Here is a 21,248-nt window from a genome sequence, read left to right as displayed (position 1 = left end):
TCCAGGAAAAAGAAAGGGAAAAAAAAGACTATATATGGTTAGCTTGTTTTATAGGACTAAGAAATGCCTGAAGATCTTTGTAATGATTTTTGTGTGACAGAATCAGTCAAAGTTAATGATTTTGCAGGCCTCACTTGTGGTTATATTAAAAATAATTGCATTACCCTTGCACAACTCATTTCTGTTGCTATATAGTTTAAATATTTTATGCAGTTTTTAAGGACTGATCCTATTCTGAGGTAGGGAAAAATGCAATAATCTGTGCCATTTCTTCCGTCTCAAACCACAAGGAAATTTTCTACTGTCACCATTATTGAAATATTCACCAACCAGCCTGCTGGATCTTCCTGTTTTGAATTATTATCTTATCCTCTATAGCTGGTTTTTTTTCAATGTCTATCTACTTATGATCAATTTGAGTACATTTTTGAAAACCCAAATCCTAATATACTAAACAAGTGTGAAATATGAACAACTAAAATCAAGTCAACGTTCTTGTCCTGTGGAGGACTTGATGAGGTAGGTGATATACAGGTATATAGGTATAAAAGTATGAATGGGTGATGAGCAAGTATGTTTTTTGTTGTGCTTCTTGGAATAGCCTTAAGAAGCAGAAATTTTGTTTGAAAAATGGTCTGCTGAGCCTTTAAGTACTTACTCAAATAAGCTGTTTATTACTTATTCAAATGAATTATAAAGGCCATTGAACACAGAAAGGGTTTCAAGAACTTAGAATGAAAGTGGCAGACATTTTTGCATGTCATAGTCAGTCTTTTTTCTGTGAATATTTGCAGACAGTTTGTGGTATTATATCAGGTCTACCATTTCAGTAGTAGCTAAAGAGAAGAAAATGTAGGTTAACAAACTTGAAAAATTGTGGGATATAGTGCAGGAGGGGAACAGAAGATGTAAACAAGAAGGAAGTTAAGAGGCTTTTTTGAACAAGTTTAATGTCACTAATCAATATTTGGTTCTTAGTTAATTCCCAAAAAACTCACATATCTTAATGATTACTGGACATTAAAATGTATCTGTGGGTTATAAAGAAAGGGGAGGGCATTGCAAAGAGCTCAGGATAATACAGGGAAGAGGTAACAGAGTCTCTAGGGAAATGTTTATTCTTTCAAAAACAGAAATAAGTATAATAAAACTTATTCATAGTGCACTCCTTCATTTCACATTTGCTGTATACATATTGGCATTACTTCTATGAAAGCATTTGAAATATTGATATATTAATACTCTTTATGGATAAGGCAAGGCAGGGAAAGCCTCAAGGAGGAAAAATTATGGCAGTTGGATAAGACTACAGAAACACTTTTCCCAGGACTGGCATTTAAGCTTTGTCCTGGGCTATGCTCAAACCTCTAGGCCACAGCTCTCCTGGGATATCACATATTACGTATGGATGAGCTTTCAAAGTGACCTAAAAGCCAGGCACTGTACTCCCTCTGAAAGGCAATAGGATTGAGGATCCTAATATCCCAAGGCCTTTCTGAAAATCTCATCTTACACATGGTCTTAACCACTTCATCACAGTCACTAAGTAACAGCAGGTACTTGTTAACAGCATGTGTATTAGTCACTGAAAATAATTTATCCCTGCTTTGGGGCTCCTCTAAAGAAATTATGCCTCTCCATTTCTCAGCTTTCTCTATATAACACCTGAGAAATAATTGTTTTCATTTTTCTTTGCCTCATTGATTGTAGAATAAATAATCCATGAATAACTCCCAATCCTCATTATTCTACCGTATCTGGTGAGCAATAACTTTCAGTTGAGCTGTTTAAGGGCAACGGCAGGAGGGATGAAGAGGGATGGAAAAGAAGAGTCACACTCTCGCCATCCCTAAAGCATAAGACTGGGATATGGCCAGGTTGTCTCCGTCATCTCTTGTAGGTGAAAACCACAGTGAAACTTCAATGCAGCTTGCTTCCTGGCTCGCTCTCGGGCTGAGAATTAATTACAGAATGGCAACATCTGCATTAGCGGCTCCTGCAGCCCCAGCTCTCTGCAGGCGGGATGATGCTCGCTCCCCACCAGACCTAGGACGGCTCGGAGGACTTGCCTGCTGGCCACCTGTCTCGGATCCCCGCAGGCCGGAGCTCGGGGAGCCGCGGTGCGCGGGGGAGCGGCGGGGAGGGCGGCAGGAGCCGGCCGCGGGGCGAGCAGGGACGCCGCGCCTCCGCTCCAGCGGCACCGCGACACCGCCCCGCCGCTCCGCTCCGCAGCCGGCCCCGATCCCCATCCCCATCCCCACCCCATCCCCATCCCCATCCCCATCCCCATCCCCATCCCCACCCCATCCCCATCCCCATCCCCACCCCATCCCCATCCCCATCCCCATCCATCTCCATCCCCATCCCCCCTGGCCCCGGCCCCGTTCCACCTTCCCTCAGCCCCAGCCCCGATCCCTGCACTGGCTCCCGCCCCGCTCCGCCCCAGCCCTGGCCGTGATCCCCGCCGCCGTCTCCCGGCTCTGCATCTGAGCCAGGCAAGCGAGGACGATCGGGGTCCTGGAGGCTCGAGGGGCGCAGAGGAAGAAGGAGGAGCTGGAGGAAGCGAAGGGAAGGGGAGGGGAGCGCAGGGGAGAGGATTTTCCCATCTCCTGTATTTTTTTTTTTTTTTTTTTTTTTTTGGAGGAGGAAGGTTGCTGCTGCTAGTGGCAGCGTTTCCTCCTGCTGGAAGATGATAAATACATGAGGAGAGAGGCTCTGAGCCCGCTTCTGTGCTGCGGGAGTGTCTCTCTCTCCCTCCCTCCCCTCTCCCTGCTTCTGTGTGAGTGTGTGTTTGGCTGCCGGGCTGTGTGTGCGTGTACACTGTGTATATATATCTGAGCTGGGAGGTTATTGCAAGCTTCTCTCAGCAGCGCTCCTCTGTACAGGAAGACGGGCTCAGCTGCAGTGGTAGCATCAACAGCAGCATTAGCGGCACCAACTGCTTTATTCGCCTTTCTTCCTTCCCTTCATCTCCATCTCCCTTTCCCCTCCCTCCTTCCACGTCTTTTAGGGGATTGATCTTCATTTTTTTTTTTAATTCTTATTTATTTTTCTACTCTACAATCCTTGTTATTTGATACTTCGTGGCTTTTTTTTTTTTTTTTCTTCTTTTTTTTCTTTCCCCCTTTCTCTGAGAAGGAGGCACAGAAACAAACACGCACAAACACAGAGAAATAAGGGAAAGAAAAGTACCGGGACTTATCCTGCTGCTGCAAACCCAAAGATAGCAGACGAAGAGGGGGTTTGGCTTCTACCCCAAGGTAAAGCCCTGCCCCCTTTACCTCCTCGACACCTCCTCCGAGGAAGAGAAGGAGAGAGAGAGAAGGGGGCCAAAGTGGAGAAAAGCAGGTCTTCTGCGGCTGGCATTTGGAGTACAGGGAGCCAGGAAGTGAAGGATGGTTGTGGTTACCCGAGCTGGCTGCAGGGCAGCTCTCTTCCTCTGGATTTTCATCAGCATTAGCTGCAGAGCCAGGACTGCTCTGCCTGCATCTCGTAAGTACCCTTTTCTAAGAAACGCGCACAATTTCAGCTCTGAATTAAGGCAGAGGGAAATTCCCACAACTCCGTGAGGTTGATTATTTTTGCTTTGCTGATGAACATTATGTTTGATTGTGTTTGATTTTTCCTTGTATGCATATGTGTGCACTGAGGTCTGATACTGTTTGCAGTGCTCCCCATCAGATCTTCCTTGGTGATTTCAGTGGGAGCTGGAGTGGAAAGTTGAAAGAGACCTGCTCTGTGATATAATCTTGGTTCTGCAATGGAGTCAGAGGGGGAAAGCAATCAGAAGCTGTTCAAAGTTTGGGGATAGTTTTTGTTTGCCTGGTCGGTTTGGTTTGTTTTGGTTTTTCCCTTCTTCCTCAGAAGGAATGCAATTTGTATTTGGAAGCACTTCACTTCCACAGTTTTGTGAGGGAAAAGAGGAGATGTGAGCAGTTTCCATAACCAGTGTTTTATCGAGGAGCAGCAAGAGAAAATTCTGTCTCGTTTGAAGAGGAAAGAATGATTGTGAATTGATGAGAGGGAACTGAGCCAGGACAGCTTTTCTTTAGAGCAAAGTTTTGCTGCCGATAATAGAATGAGCAAAGGTATTTTAGAGGAGACCATCAATTGCCCTCCTAGTGAGGTAGAAATAGTGGAGAAATGATCAAACATCTGCTGAAATGCTGAACTTCAGACTAGAGGGGTGTAGAGCACCTGTACAGAATCCGATTCTGTTGTTAGTATAAAAATGACAGCATATTCATTGATTTCAGTGGATATTAGACCAAGTCTTTAACATTGCACTGAGTTGTAGTTTTGAGCAAAACATTTTGCAAGTCGATGTCAGTACTAAGTATTTAGTTGTTTCTCTTAAGACTGCGTAAAACATTTGCCAATGGCCAAGTTTTTTGAAATGCATACTGAAATGAAACAGTGCATTTTTATAGTATCATCATCATCATACTGCTGGCTTGATCGGCTGTTTATCGGCTGTTTAGAGGAAGGAAGTGTCCTGAAATGTTATGGATAGATGTTCTGGGATTGCATGCATGTGAATGGGGGTTGATTCTACTGACCAAGTAGGGAATTGCATAGAATGCAATGTATATACTGCATAGAGATCTATGTAGATCACTCTATTTATTTATTTGTTTAATGGTTTCCTTGGGGGCTGGAATGAACAATGCAATGATTAGGTAATTGGAGCACTGCTATGCTTTCTTGGTGGGTTTCTATCTGTTATCATCTAATACCTATTGAAAAACAAGTATTATTCCAGGATTTACTTCCACCTGCATATTTGTTTGTGTGTCAACAAATATGTATAGCAGTGTCTGCATTGTTATCGAGGTCTCAGAGGCTATAGGATGTTCAGTTGTTTTCCTGCCTTTGAATCAGGAGAAGTATTGATCCTGAGGTTTACTTCTTAGTTTTGATCAGCTATATAATTTTTCTTAGGAGTATTATTTCTTCATGGTCCTCTCTCAGGCTCTGCATAATAGGAATGTGTGGGGGAGACGATTCATGATTTAGGTTGTCAGAAATCTGTTCTTTTGAAAACAAAGTCCCTGCTTTTTTCTAGGAGGGTTTTGGAGCTTTTTTTGTTTGTTTTTGTCACTCAGCAACTAATGGCTATAGTATAACTTGAATATTACCTACAGTGGGTTATTGATTTCCCAACAAACAAATCTTTAACTTTTGAAAGAAGTTTGTTGAGAAGTTAATAGTTGTAGTAACATTATACCCAGAAATTCCAGGAATGAGGGATATATATTATCTTAATTACAGTTTAGTCATATATATTCCCATCTTGATGATTAGCTACTCAAAAATTTCTTATTTTTAATTCACCTTCTAAGAGCTTATACATTATACTTCTTATGTAGTGAGTGGCATTTCATTTCATTTCTGACTCACTTCTTAGAGTGAAATGGAGCTAGATTTGTTTACTGGAAACACAAATATAGCTAGAAGTACACGCCAGCCTTAAATTTACAAAAGGATTGTTCACATTGCAGCACATGTTGAAAATTGTTGTAAAGCTTATGGATGCTTGGGTGCTGGTGCCACAGTGGTAACTCCAGTGCTGTGTCACACTGTTTTGGTGCACCGCTTTGCTGGTTATTCTGTTGCATGCTTTGCTATACAAACTGGTCACTGTACTGTATTTTGTCATTGTGATCTATTTTCTGGGGTTGTTTGTAACTTTGTCTACAACTGACTGGGATTGGAGAATTTTGTGAATGGGATTGGAGAATTTTGTTCGCTGTTGACAGGATAGTATACCTAGTTTTCATCATCCCCCTTTTTTTTTTCTCCTTCCTCCCGCCCCCCTCCGTTGATTTTGAACCTCATATTCAGAATACTTCTAAAACAATTAAAAACGGTGTGAAATGCAACTGTGATGTAAAACTTATTTCCAACCACTATTTCATTTTCTCCTTCATTGTTACTTTATGTTTTGGCTTTGAAGTTATTAACAACATCAAATTTATTCTCTACAGTATTTTTTAAGAAGTATGCAACTCTTATGGTGTACAGTGCATTACAAATCCGTATATGAGCTTGCTATTCTGTATTTTCTCACAGTCTGGTCTGCTAGTGCTGGCATAGGAAAAGATACAGCTTTCAGAAAGAATAGCATTGGACATTGCTGATGTGAATATGCTTTATCTCAAATGTTTGTTTATTTTGCAAAGTAAATCTATCTCTAGTTATCTCTCAGTAGTACTGATTCAGAAGTGATCGTGTTGAAAGCTTTTACTCTCATTTAGTTTTATCTCGAGATGAAGTGGGTGTTGAAAGCTATCCTGTAGTATAATAAACATTCACTGTGATACAATATCCCACACATTAATGCTCAGATCTTACTGTCAATTCTATTCATGGTCATGTTTTCATACCCAGGCAATACAATTTTAATATTCCTGCAATTTTTATTTTTTTTAATAAGCGTGGAAGGATGAAAACACCCTTCTGGAATCAAGGCTAATGAACAGCTCAACCAGGAGAGGTCATCACAAGATAAAAAGTAACACATAAAATACAAATTTAGTGCTTTATTGTCCTTTACGTGGCTAAGATGGAATGATAGGAATATGCATATGGGTAGACTACTCTCATTTGTATTCCTATAAAAACCCCAAACACAAAAAGCAGTAACATCGTTTCGTAATAAAAATGTTAAAGGTATTAATTATAGGATTGTCTCCTTCTCTCTGAAAGGAATTCACTTTACAAGTAATTATATTTCACAGCTAGGGGTTTTTGGTCTTTTACATCATATCCCTTTTTATGCAATGCAAACCTGATGAGCACAGAACTATTAAAACTTCTAGTTCTGATACTTGTCATACTTATGTAGTATGCCCCATACCACGGCTCAGGTTGAAGTTTGAGCCCATTTTACAAGACTTGGGGCAGAAATCATAAGCGGGGGCATGTATAGTAAATCATTAAGATACATAAAAGAAAGAATATACAGCTTTTACATTTGGCTTCATGGCACCCATGTTGTCCTGGGAAAAGTACTGAAAAGGAGTGATGTGCCTTTTGAAAGAGCAAAAGGCTCTTGTCCAAGAAAACCTTTTTAAGAGGCCAAGTTGGATGAAGCTCTGAGCATCTGAGCAATCTGGTCCAGTGGAAGTTGTACGCCCATGTTGGGCATATGAGGTGTCATGTATTCTATTAGATTCACTCTTGGGGAATATTTCTCCTCTAGATAATGTCTCAGACATAATAATAATTTTGGAAATCTGAGATTTTTTTTTTTTTTTTTTTTTTTTTTTTTTTTTTTTTTTTTGTATTGTAACTTATTAACCTGTTGTCTTGAGGTTAACACAGAGGTCTCACAGAATTTAGTTTCAAGTACACCAAACCATTTTCATGGGCATTTACCATTTAATAATTTTTCTTACCTTTGGGGTCAAAGCACTTAAAAATATACTACACTTTTAATTTGAGGGCCCGGCTCTCTTTTAAGTTCATGGAATTTCATAACATTAAACATATGATTTCTCTTTTGTTCTTTTAGAACACTTTAGCTAGAAATTAGAACAAAATTTACATCCATCATAGTACAATTGTATTATTATTTAGATGCTATTCATCACCATATAATAAAATTCAGGTTCAACAGACAAGCGACAGCATTTAACAACATTGCACTGAGTTACTGAGCTACTGTTATTATTTAACAACTTTGCATTGAGTTACTCATCATGACTCTTTAAATAAATTGGCTTTTTCTTGAGCAATATGTTAACTTATATGTGAATGAATGAAACGGTATCAAATAGTCTGCTCTAATTTCAAAATTGGTGGCAGCTGCTATAGCCTGTGTCAGTGCTGAAAATACAAAGTTTCAAAGAGTCTTTAACTCTTTATGCAACATTGCATAAAACCTAATTGCAGACATTCATCTAGGTAGAGCAAGTCTGATTCAAAGTTTGGTGTCAGTGGGCATTGAATCAATTGTAAATGCCATTGAACTACTGTTTTAATAACTGGCTTTTGCTTGGGCTGGTTTTGCTTTGCTTGCGTGTTTATTTTTTTTTTTTTTAAATTCTGGTGTAATAATATGAAATAAGGCATAAAAAGTTCTTTATTAAGTAGTCCAGTCTGAAAGAAAGAAAGTTTGAAGGTGAAGTTAAAGACTTCAAATTGAAAACTTCTTTCTGAACACTGGTTGTTTCTTTTGCAAGGAGATGAGAAGTACTTTTTTATTTTCTCTCTCTCTTTTTTTTTTTTTTCCACTCAGGTACTTTTAACACAGGAGACTACTTCAGTTGCTTCAGTTGTGATAGGAAATTATGTATATATAATATTAGACCTCAGACTGTACCTCTTCTTGAATAACTCACATTACAATGGATCTGTTACAGACAGTAAATTTTCCTATAGAAGTTCTTCTGGACTTTTACCTTGGATCTCTATGTCTTTAAAACTGTCAGATATCATGTTTACTGTTTAGGAGTTTTCAAGTACTACATTAAAAGTAGTACTTCTAATGTCTGGGACAATAAGAAACTACGCACAAACAATGGGGGAGTTTGTGCATTTCCTTTTTTCTAGATTTCAAAAGCTGATCTCACTCTACATGATCTGACTCATAGGTCAAAATAAGATAACTGGTTAAATTTTGAGGTCTTCCCCTACGCATGCCTATGTCCTGAATAGCTGTCATGCTCATCTTACAAAAGCACATGGGCTTGCAAATGTGATCCAGTCAAGTAGGAAACTTCAACTAGGAAATGTTAGAGAAGCAACAGAAGTCTTCTTCAGCAGATGAGATGATGAGTGACTTTGCAAATTCTTTAGTCTTAACAATTTGATATAATCTAAAATTATAGCATTATTTCCAAAATCCACATAGAATTGAGATCCTTCTTTAAAATATCAGGAAGACTTGCAGGATAAAGAGAGCAGTCCACTAGTTTGAGCTGTCTTGCACTGAAGGAAATGGAAGTTGTGCCACAGATTATAGGAACAGTGTGGTTATGTTTTTTGTCGTGAGTTCATGATTCAGTCCATTGGTATGAAATACTAGAAATTATTAAACTGGTTCCTCAGACTTCAGCCTTTGAATGAACATTGATTTTATCTGTATTGTACTTCATTTATCCAGCAACTTCATTGGCATTGCATAGGTAGATAATCCAAGACCACTAGGTAATTGCAGAACATGTTAAATCTCTAAATTTGGTGAAGTAGAAAATTGCAGTAATCAGTAATCGATTCTTTTGAGCCACTTGCATTTCCAACTTTGAAGACATTATAGATATAATAGAATTCCCAAGTCCTGTGCTTAACATTTACAAAGAACTTGGGCACTCGGTTTTGATAGTTCTGCAATTTTGAAGCAGCTTTACAAAGCTGAGACCTTTCCTACCTCAGAAATGGTCTCAGTATTCATTCACTGTAGTAGCAGCCAGCCTTTTCCGATTGGGTCTTTAAGGTTGAACAGCAGATAATTCAGAGCAGAAAAGGATATTGACATTCACATTTACCTCTTTCCTCTGCCTAAAAAAGTCTACAGATTTTTTTTTAACTTTACAATCTCCTGGTGGAGATATGGTTCTTTCAGACATTTAACTTAAGCAAGCGGTCATGCCAAGTCCATTGAGGGACTGGCAAACTTATTTACACATATGGTTTGTAACTTGATGTTAATATTTTCCACCATTTGAAATATTTATCAAATATTTTATTTTAAGCTGTGTATGCACTCCAAAAATATGTTTTAAATAAATCAGTGACTAAAATCGACTCAGTATAGCTAGGAACTTTGTTGTTAGTTTTACATTTGTATTGGTAAAAGCTCAAGTTGGGTTACAACTTTTAAATGTGTAAATAAATTAAATGGCTAAAAATACTTTCTAGAAACGAGACAGCATTTGAACTGTTCTAACCAAAGGATTTTCCATCCCACAAACAAATGTGATGTTTTTGAATGAACATTTATTATTTTTATCTAGAATATTTAAGTCTCAGCTTAAAGGGAAAGAAATTTTTCTTGTAGAAATCACTGTCTAAATATAACATTCTGTTTGATTTTGAAAAACTGCTATTCCATTTAGTATTTTTTAACCTTTGCCCAAGGAAGTCAGCTATACATGTGCTACATTTCTGCTTTCTGTTTCTACAATGTAAGAATAATCTGACTGAAAAAAATAAGCTTTTCTTTTTGCTTTGTATCAAATCTAGAGAGGTGTCGCTGTCTGGGTTTCTTAAATCACCTAAATATTGATAAAAATGTATCTTTTTTATTGCTTAATCATCTTGTATACTTGAAGTGGTATTTACTGAGAACCCAATGAAAACCTGGAATTTATAGGGATGCAATACAGAAGATCAGCAGATGAGCTGAGGAGACTGCAAGGGTCCATTTAGGGGCAGCAGAAAGCCCGTGATGGAAGCCTTGCCAGAGAAGAAAAGGAAGAATTATTGGCTAAGGGCCTAATGCAATGGGATAAAACACAGCAGGAAAGGCAACCTCAATATATTTAGGGTTTTATGACATTTCATATCATATCATTGGTTTTAAGTATCATTGGTGTAAAGTTCTGGAACACACTTTGAAATGCAATTAAATTAGAATATGCTTTTCACTCAGCTTATGGGAATAGAAGGAATACTGTGGTTTGGGAAAAGAAAAAAAAAAAAAAAAAGCCCAAAAAAACCCCAAACCAAAAACTTGGAATAGCAAACCAACACACAGAGAAACAAAAACCCTAAATTTAGACCCTGTTGACCCAGGTTTCAAACACAGATACTTTCCTAAACTCTTTAGACTCTGCCCACATTTTTAGTGAAACATAGGAAGGGCTTGTACATATTTTTTTCCCTGAACACAGATACAAATTCAAATATCGAAAAAAAACCAGAAAAATAAGGATAACGAGTAATTTTAAAACACAGAGATTAAAACTAGTGGCATCCACCATTGCTCAGGGCTATGGGTAAAAAAGGGACACGAATGTGCTAAAGAGAAGTTGAGGTGGTCTCCCATACAATAACAGTAACCTATTTATTTTTATTTTTTTGCTGAGGAATGGGGTCACAGAGAGTAGCTTGCCCTGTCCATAGCATTAGCATTGCATTAGGAAAAGAGTAAGCTTCTATGAGAAACGGAGTCAGAGGCATATCCATACAGGGCAGGCTCTGCTGGATACATGCTCCCAAGCTTCAGCAAGATGTACTCTCTAATGTTCTTTCCTTTGGTTTTACATCCAAAAAATTATGCTAGTGGGCATACTGTCAGTTATATGATGAACGTCCTACCTGCTTCTTCCCCGGTACAGCCAAGCTGTTAGAAATGATAGAAAATTCCCTGTAGATAAGAGAAGGTCTCCTTTACTGTTCCAACCCTTTTCCAAAAAATATACATCATGTGGTCACACACCCATTTGCTTCTGCTCCTAATTCATTTGCCATTTCTCACATGCCTCCTTTCTGATTTTATTAATCCCCTCACTCCCTACTCTCTGTCCTCTCCCTACCCTTTCCTCCAGCAATAAACTGACTCCACTGGCTTCTCTTGGAGTCTCATTGATTCATCACTGTTTTGAGTAATTTGCTGTGCCTGAAACTAAGGGAGATTGTCTTCATTGATTCCTGATTAATTCATCTGTTTGTGAAAGCTAGGTACACAGGTAATAACTCAATTGAAATTCCTTCGCTGCTTAATTGCTGTGCCATAATCCTGGCCTGTTAAATCAGATAATCAGATATTATGAATGAAGTTAGGATTTATTTTTTCAAAACACAATTATTAGAATATCATTATAAGGAATGCTTTTATTAATTCAATTTATAATTATTCATAATATGCAATTTTAGAGTTTAGGTCAGTACAGTGCATAGGTTTTATTCATACGGAAAAAAACTGTGTCAGAGGAATTCTGTGAGTGAATTATGCTTCCAAATCTACATATTCATAATTTATAAGGCCAAAAAGGATCCAACCCAGCTACAGTGGTATGGTTGATTGTATTACTACTTTTCTCTGCTTTACAGATATCATGGTTTAGGGCAAATTTGGGAGAAAACTTCCAAAAGGGTCCCTCTAGAAAGCAGATTCAAGAAGCCCTTCCCGTACTGGTTCAGGAAAATTTTCTTAGAGAAAAGTGGAAAAAAACCAGATTATTTAACAAGCAAAGTATTCACAAGCATAAACAATTAATAATATTAAACAATGAAACCTTTCACTGCTCTGAAGGGATGGCAAATTCAGAAAGTTCTTGTCATGAGGTGTAGCTCAGCTTGCTCAGTCTCTTATCAGTCCCTCTGGTGCTGGAAAATGCCACATCCCAGGCCCTGGTAGACCACAGGTGTGAGCTGCCAGTGTTCTTCTGAGTTTTCAGTCCAGAGCAGTCCGGACTTTGAATAGTCTTAAGAAAAAGAAAAACCACAGTCCAGGGAACTTCACTGCCTCAGCTAGCTAAAACTAACTAGAAGCAAAGGAGAGCTCTCTTCCACTGTCTGTCCATGCTGCAGACAACACAGTCTCGGAGAAGAGAAAGATGAAACTCTGGTCTTCATATTTTGAAAACAACCACCTCAGACATTCCCCTGCTTCTCCTTCTCCCCCTTCCCTCTCAGATCTAGTTTTAAGGGTGCAGAACGTAATAACCACCATAAACAGAACAGACAATTGGGAATACAAGCATCATAAAGTCACCCCAGGACAAGAGATCATAGAATCAATGAACCAGGGAATGGCTTGGGTTGGAAGAGATCATCTAGTCCAACCCCGCCCCACAGGCAGGGACACATTTCACCAAACCAGATACCTCAATGCCCTGTCCAACTTGATTTTAAATATTTCCAGGGATGGGATATTTGCAGCTTCTCTGGGCAGTCTATTCCAGGATTCAATCCATTTTTGTAATCTAAATCTACCCTTTAGTTTAAAAATGTTCCTTTCATACTATCAGTACATGCTCTGGTAAAAAGTATTTCTTTATCTTTCTTTTAGGTCCCTTTTAAGTATGGAAAGGCTGCTATATAAGGTCTGCCTAGAGCCTTTATTTCCAAGATAAGCCACACCAACCCTCTCAGTTTCTCTTTATGAAAGGGAGAAGCCCTCTGACTATTTCTGCGGCCCTCATGTCAACAAACTCCAACATGTCAATGTCTTTCTTCTGTTGAGCTGGACTGAGAGTGGCTCCAGACCAGGTCTAAGGACAGCAGAGTAGAGGGGCAGTGTGACCTCCCATGACCTGTTGTCCATGCTGCTTTTTATGCATTCTAGGATCCTACTGCCTTTCTCAGCTGCGACTGTACGTTGCTGGCTCTTACATAAGTTTTCATCTGCCAGTATCCCCCAGCCCTCCCTTGCTTTCAATCCATTCATCCCCCAGTTTTCATTGCTTCTGGGGATTGCCCCAACCAGGTGATAGACCTTACACTCGGATTTGTTGAACTTCATGAGGTTCACATGAGACCACTCCTCAAGCTTGTCCACATCTCTCTGGAGGGTGTCCTTTCCCTCAGTCATATCAACAGCATGACTCAGCTTGGTTTCATTCCACAAACTTGCTAAGGGTACACTCAATCCCATGGTCTAGGTCATTAATAAAGACATTTAACTGTACTTGTCCCGGTAGCCCTGAAGGACAACACTCATTTCCATTTGCATCTCCATTTGGACTTCGAGCCATTGCCATTTTGGGCATGGCTGTCAATCCTTATCCATCTAACAATTCATGCATCAAACCCATATTTCTCCAATTTAGAGACAAGGGTGCTGTGTACAAGTGTGTCATTGGCCAGGTAGGTTACATCAGAAGCTCCTCCCTCATCTACTAAGAGGGTCACTCCTTTGTAGAAGGCCACCAAGCTTGTCACATATAATATGCCCTTCATGACTCCAAGTTTACTTTCCCTAATACACCTCCTTGTCATTCACCCTTTGGCAGAGTTTCTAGGAGAATCTGGTTTCATGAACCTTCTAGGCACAGAGGCTGACTGGTGGCAGCTCTCAGAGTGTCCATTTTTACACATTACATAAATGGGTGCCATGTTTCCCCTCTTCCAGACACTGGAGGTTTTGCTTTACTGTCATGACTTTTCAGAACTGATAGAGAACTGCTTATATCTGCCAGTTCCCTCAGGACCCTGGGATGCATCTTGTCAGCTTCCATAGATTTGTTTATGTTCAGGTTCCTCAGATGGCCTTGAATCTGGTCTGCTGCCACAATGGAGTCCCTGCCTTTATATTCAGGGCCTTGAGAGATGTGGGAAGTTCAGCTGGCAAGGAAAATTTGAGGAAAAATATTGCTGAGTACATCAGACTTCTCCATATCAGCTGTCATCAGATGCCCTGTCTCACTTATCAGAGGGGTACAGTTTCTTTTGTCTTCCTTTCCCAAGTCACATACCTGTCAGGGTTTTCACACATTTCCTTCTGGCATTAAATGTCCTGGTCTGGAGCTATGTTCTTTACCCTGAGTTCACAACTTCAAACATAGTCACATTGAAATGTCTAATGCTTCCTTTTACAAGCTGGCTTAGTTGTACCAAGCTTTTGATGTGTAAACTTCAAGTCATCTTCAGCTTCAAAGGCTATGCATTTGTCTGCAGTTCAAATAATAAAGATGTTAAGCAACGAAGGACTCAAAATCAGACTTCCACTAGTTCTCACTAGAAACCACTCATTTCCTTTGTTACAATTACATTTTGAGATATTTAGAGTGCCACATTTACAATAATTTTGAATCTTAATTAAAATAGTGTAGACTGGATTCAAGTGCTTTCAGAATTCAAAATACATATGACTGCAATTTATGCAGAAACAGATATAGACACATATATCTGCAGATTTCTTGTGATCCAATTTTGTATTTAAAAAAAAAAAAGAAGCCTTCAGAAGATCAGGATACTTTGATAAGATCTACTTTTTAAAAAACTATGTTGATTTTCTGTAATTGCATTTACAGCATTTAAATTTTCGTTAATCAAGTTCTATTGTTTTGTCTAGCAGCAGTAATAGCTGGAGTGGCTTGAAAGTGTGCAGGTCATATTTTTCAATATTTGCACTTCACAGTTTCTTTCAGCCTTCTGGAATTTCCTTGCTGTTTCAAGAGTTATTGGAAATCAGCAATAATCAGCAGAGACCTTCTCAGTTACAGCTTGTCCTGCTGGTTGAAACTGCCTCGCCCTGTTAAACTCTATTTAACATCTTTGTCAGCTTTTATTAGAATGTAAATTGTTTTGCTGCCACTTTGGGATCTAACTACACAGTCTTGTTCATTTTCCTAACACTGTATGTTTTTGTCTCTTCTACGTGATTGGTAAATTCATCACTTATATGTAGCAGTCTTTTGGTATGGCTCCTTTTGCTCCTCAAGTCCTTTCTCACTTCTTGAAAAAATCCCCAAAACACAAAATCCAACACGCACACCTGTGATTTTGGTTCTTTTTTCTAAAAATATTTAATATGATTCCTGTGCATAGACAAGTTAAATCTTATATATTTTTGCATGTAATTTAATGTATTTGTTAAATCCTGCTTTACAAAATCACAGAATGGTTGAGTTTGTAAGGGACTGCTGGATGTTATCCTGCCTTGCTAAAATAGTGTTCCTTATATCAAATCTAAACCTGTCCTCTAGGAAGACTATACAGCATGAGATAACATGGCCTTGGAGAGGCTAAAGTAACATGGTTATTAGTTTCAGCAGAAGGAAATAATATAATCTTTTCTGATCTGTTCTGTCCTGGCCCTTACTATTGCTTCAAATCAGAACAGAAAATTCATTTGGATTTTAGGGATTCTCTGTATTCTTCATTTAACAACTTGCAATATCACTAAGGTCAGTCTAGTAGAAATGCCCCTCCCAGTCTTCACTGACATATTTTTCTATATTCATAGAGAATAGTTAGTTCAGAATTCTTGATGTCATGGAGAATATTTATATTCTGAATTTGAAAATCACTTCTGTTGCTGAAGATTTACCTTTTATGAAGTATCAGTAAAACCATCATGTCAATTTTTAAGAGTGTTCAGAGATAGAAGTTGATTTTATTTTTCTTCTCACTGGAAAACGTAGATCCTTTTGGTTTTATATTAAATCTGAAATGGAGTAGCTGAAACTGTTATTACCTGAATACTTCACTAGGAAGTATTTTTCTTATTTGTACAGCTGCTGAGTCCTGAAAATTATAATTGCAAACAGTGAGGACCAGGAAATAAATTTTGATGTGCTGAAACAGAGACACTCAGATTACAGGCCTATCACAAAACCAGACACATCAAAAACAGTCTAATGAGTGAGAATTCTGTCCTCAAAGTTATGACCTAAAAGATTTCTTCAACTCTTCTCACTAAATCTAAAAAAAGGAAGATGGAACCAAACTAGAAAAATCTTGAGATGGAAGTAAATACTGAAATTTTGGACATGACTCAGATTCCAAACTCAGTGGAGTGAGGCCAGTATTTCTAGATCAGTCATGTCCCTGCATATATTCCTCAAACTCTATATCAGGATCAATTTGGCCTTTTTTTTTTTCACTTGATGAGGGTGCCCATGCAGTGTGCCTTTGGATTGCTCAAGATTCTCTGTATCATATACCCTGTATTGTGCTGACATATGAGTTCATCCCCCAAAATGCTGTAAGGTGGCATATTTTCAAGTAAGCAGCTACATGAAAAGAGCATGAGTAAAGAAAATGAGATAAATGTAAAACAAAGAAAAATAAGGCTGAATTTTCAACAGAACTATAACAAAATTGTATCATAATTCTGAGAAACCACAACAAATATTTCAAGTCTGATTTTAGGTCTGAAAAGAATTTATTGGCACTGTTTCATTTACACAGAGACATAAAGATTAGAGTAGTGCTGAGAATTTTTGGTGGAATTTCAGAGGTATGATTGGCATTTTATGGTTATACACACATCTAAGACAATACTTCCCAAGAAGAAAATTATTATTTGCAAGTATGGCCTATTTGTACTTATAAATCAATGCATTCCTTGCTTTGTTTTAATAACTCTGATTACAGAAAGAAATGAACATAAAGCTATGAAGGATATCATAGTAATTCAGCGTATAAAGACATAAATACTTCTAATAACATTCAAACTTTATATATATCAAAGAAAAATTGTTCTGGTGTCAGTTTTAATGAGGAATATAGTTATTTTTCAGCACTGGTGTTTAATGCTTAAAACGTTTTTATTTTCTTGCCTTCCATCTTCCTTCTGCTCCAAGCAGACATTTCAACTAATTCAAATAAAAATACTTATCTGATATTCCAGAAGATTCTTATCCTTTGATTTTGGCAGAGGAGCAAGAGGGAAAAACCAGACATCTTTCTGTATATTCCTGCAGGCAAATCCATTTTAATATCTGAGGTGGATCCATCCAGAGTTGAAAGATGTGAATAGATCCTGAGCGATGTTTTATGATAGAAGGGATTGCAGACCATAAGGGCAAGAATAAGGACTTCTTTCTGTAAAATGTTTAGCTCCTTGAAAACTGCTCAAAGGCTGTGGAATGAGACAGATAACATGGAGCTGGTTAAGTTCTCTAATTCTCTGCTGTTTTTGTTGTACATTGCATGCTTGGACTACTTTTTTGTGGATATAAATATAATAAATATTCAAATCATTTATAAGAATTAGCCTCAAATGTAAATCTGTGTGTTATCTATGCCTTTAATAAGGAGAGTGCTGTGCATAAAACAGTGTTTATAACACAAATGATCACAGTAAAATTTTTCAGTGCTAGATTTCTAATTTGTTTTTAGCAACAGTAATATTTTCATAAACCATATTGAAATAATCCAGCCACATTCTACACAGTAAAATCTCCCTTAGATTTCTAAATGGCATTTATGAAATCTGGCTGGCAGAAAGGCATCACAAATACTTTCAAAGAAGGAACCTGATTCAGCTGCGGAATTGCTCTTCAAATACAAGCTTTGCATTGTTCTGGATTTGTTTCAATTGAATTTAATACACATAATCAACCAGTCTGCTAAATGGACTTCTGTTAGGGTTTAGGTTTCCTTCCTTTTGTTCCTTTTTACTTATAGAATTTTTCCCCATAAATTGCTAGGAAAATACTAACAACTGAGTACTTAAGAAAAACAAAAGAAATGGCCAGTCTCAGGGGAGGAGGGCATCTGGTTGCACTTCTCTTATCTGGGAGTTTCTCTCCAAGGGGCAGAGATACCCTCCAAGGGGCAGAGGACATTTGTGCTGATAAAAGACAGGGCTGGAGCAGCTGCGAGCTCTCTCTCCCTCAGCTTCAGAGTAGGAGGGTCAGAGCTGCTGCGTGGGGAAGGGAATTCGCTGCTGTCACCAGAGCCCACCCCAGAGCTGCTTCTTCTGACTTGGGGTGAGCCTCTGCTTGTGAGAGCAGCCACTGAACTGGGACCTTACTATCACCTGGCTCACTAAAAGAGGGACCCATCCCCATCTACTCAGGCACCTGGGATCCTCAACCCTGCCCTGCTCAGAGAGCCAGGTCACCACTGCCCCACCCTCACCGCTTCTTCGACACTGCTCCGGCACTGTAGTCTCGCGCCCCCTGCCACATGCTGTCCCAGCTTGGGGCTTCTCAGACTCCTGCTGGGGCACCAGGATTGGCTGCCCCAGGGGTTTGTGGAGCAAAGCCTCTCTTCCCTCCGTTGCTGTCACGGTTGACCCGCCATGGCCATGTGCTCTCTGAACTTGCACCACAGCGCCCCCTGCAGGCGCGGAGGAATCATCGCACCCGCTCCGCCCACCGGAAGCCAGCAGCGCCCCTGCTGGCCGTGACCGGAACTGCACCAAAGGGAAGGCGCCTGCAGCCGAGGAGGCTGGGGCTGGGTTTGTGGTTCTGTTCGGTCTTAATGCTGTAGTTGTTCTTGTTTGTCTGCTTTATCATGCATACTAGTAAAGAACAGTTATTCCTATTCTCATATCTTTGCCTGAGACCCCCTCAATTTCAAAATTATAATAATTTGGAGGAAAGGGGTTTAGATTTTTCCATTCTAAAGGATGCTCCTGCCTTCCTTAGCAGACACCTGTATTTCAAACCAAGACAACTTCATGCCTAAAACCTGATTTTGTGGGAATAATAACTCCTCAGCTAGTGTAATTTCTGTGGCTTGGTTGAAATAATAAGAGACTTTACTCTCATAGACTTAGTGAGGATGGGAAAAAAAGGTTACATGAAAATAACAGGCATTGACTTCTAGAAACACAATAATAAACACACATCAGTAACCTTGCTCAAGGTTGTTTAAGAGTTTATTGACTTATGCGTAATCTTCCTACACAATTTTTACTTTTTTTAGTTATCAAGTTTGTTTCCAGAGAGGATGAGGCCTTCAAAAATTGATTCTTAAGGATTTAGAATTCCAAAGGTTACATTCTGCTCAAATTAGACATACGGATACTAATTTATCTAATTGGTACTGAGCACTGAATTTCAGAATATACAAAATCTGTTCATTAAAAATGGCAGCAAATTAGGCCATGAAATGTAAATGATTTGATTGGCACATAGAAGGTAGGACTGTCAGTTATTTTTTGGTGGTTTTTTTGACTGTTAAATATGACTTTCAGTTGATATCAGATGACTTAACAAAATTTTGGAGCTTAAAAAACAGAATAGTATCCAATTAAATTAATTGATTAGCAACTGAATCTGTAAAGAATGAACAGTTTAGAGTAGGATAATCTTTTATCAGAATATCTCAAAGTCTTTGAGAGGAAACTGTCATATATATTTAGATAATTTGAAATCCTAGGCAATATTTTTTCCCAGAAAAACTTTAAATTAATTACCCTCTAGTGTTCACTAAAGCATATGCACTTCCAGTCCATAAAATCAGCAGAGTAAGATGCATCTAAAATTATTTTTAATAGTTATTAATACATGCTCAGTTAAAGACATTTCAGTCACTTATCTGAAAGTCTGAACTACTCATGTTTTGCAATGGATTGCCTGTCAATATCTTTGTAATTTAAAATAATGTTACACTTGACAAAATCTCCAGAGATTTCTTGAAAGTGTTGCAACTTGTAACACTTCAAGGAATGGTTTAGGCCCATTTTGGTCACATTGGAAGTCTGGTTTCCAGATAAGGGAAGAAGCTGATGAGAGGTAAATCTTGCGAGGTGGAATAAGCTCCTATTATGGCAAAGTCCCTTCTTACATAATCACTAAGCTGGGTGTACTCCCCTTTGAATTGAGATGGGGACATTGAGACGTAGGATGAAGGTATTAATCTTGGCTGAAGGATCATGATTGATTCAACTGAGAGACAACTGCAGCCCCTCAGAAGATGTCAAAGACTCATGAAATGTCCTGAGATCTACAACATTACATCATCCAGTGTGAAAACTCCCTGCCTGAGGGGAGGTACATGGTCATTTCCACCTGAACCTGAGTGACAATAAACCCAGTAGATTTGGCATTCTGTGGAATCTTACCCCCCGCCAGTCCTGGGTAGAGTCACTTTATTTCTCTCCCCCTGTTCTCTTCTCTCTCTCTCTCTCTCTCTCTCTCCCTCCCTCTCACATTTACTGCTAAATAAAATCTGTGCTATTGCTTTTGGCATATTGTCTCATTTGCACCTTAATTTGGGCACAGGCATCTCTAATAATTTTAATAATCTGATCTTAACACCATGAGACATACTGTTACATCAGAAATAGACTGCACATCCATATGCAAATATTAATGTATTTTGTGCCAAGTTTTATGTTTCATACACTGTTGGAACCTTAGCTGCTGAGAATTTTAGACTTTCTGTGCTGACAGGCACTGACCCCCCAAGAGAACACTGCATTTGACCTGAAGCTGTGGAAAAAACTTCCAAAATTGAATGATAGAACTGGGATTATGGGTGCGTAGTTTGAATAGAAGTGTGTAATATCACATGGTGGAAAACTTAGAGTTAAAAGTTTTAAAATTTATAGTATATATAAAAAGAAAAAAGAAAATTTTAAGGCAAAGACTAGTCCTTCTTCTTCACCTTCTTCATGAGTTTGGGTGGCATTGTGTAATTAGATAAAACGTCTGCATTGTGGGCCACAAGTAGTTAATCATTAAGGTAAAAGAAAAAAAAATTTAAGTGTTATTTCTTAATTAAACAGTTCATCCTTAAAAAGCCTTGTAAAAAGAGAGATACAGCTCCATGTTTAATTTGTTAGCATGAAGTGCTGTAGAACTCACAGTTTGTAAGAATATAATATAAATAAAAACATCTAAGTCTGAACAAGAAATACCATCTCACATTTAATCCCAAACCTAAAAATCCCA

At 38.6% G+C, this 21,248-nt stretch overlaps 1 protein-coding gene across 1 annotated transcript in view; it reads left to right on the top strand.

The window, feature by feature from the left end:
• Positions 1–3,300: 3,300 nt before the first annotated feature.
• CNTNAP2 (contactin associated protein 2) overlaps positions 3,301–21,248 on the top strand; it is a 1,023,368-nt gene continuing 1,005,420 nt past the window's right edge. Inside the window, exon 1 of the mRNA XM_058800058.1 lies at positions 3,301–3,492. Coding sequence (XP_058656041.1) covers positions 3,396–3,492 — 97 coding nt within the window. The 5' untranslated portion in view covers positions 3,301–3,395. The remainder of the gene's footprint in view (positions 3,493–21,248) is intronic.

This window comes from Ammospiza caudacuta, chromosome 1 (genome assembly GCF_027887145.1).
Source record: "Ammospiza caudacuta isolate bAmmCau1 chromosome 1, bAmmCau1.pri, whole genome shotgun sequence".
In the NCBI taxonomy this organism is placed as follows: Eukaryota; Metazoa; Chordata; class Aves; order Passeriformes; family Passerellidae; genus Ammospiza; species Ammospiza caudacuta.
The sequence above is the reverse complement of the archived record's forward strand: the minus strand, read 5'-3'. Positions and strand labels throughout refer to the sequence as shown.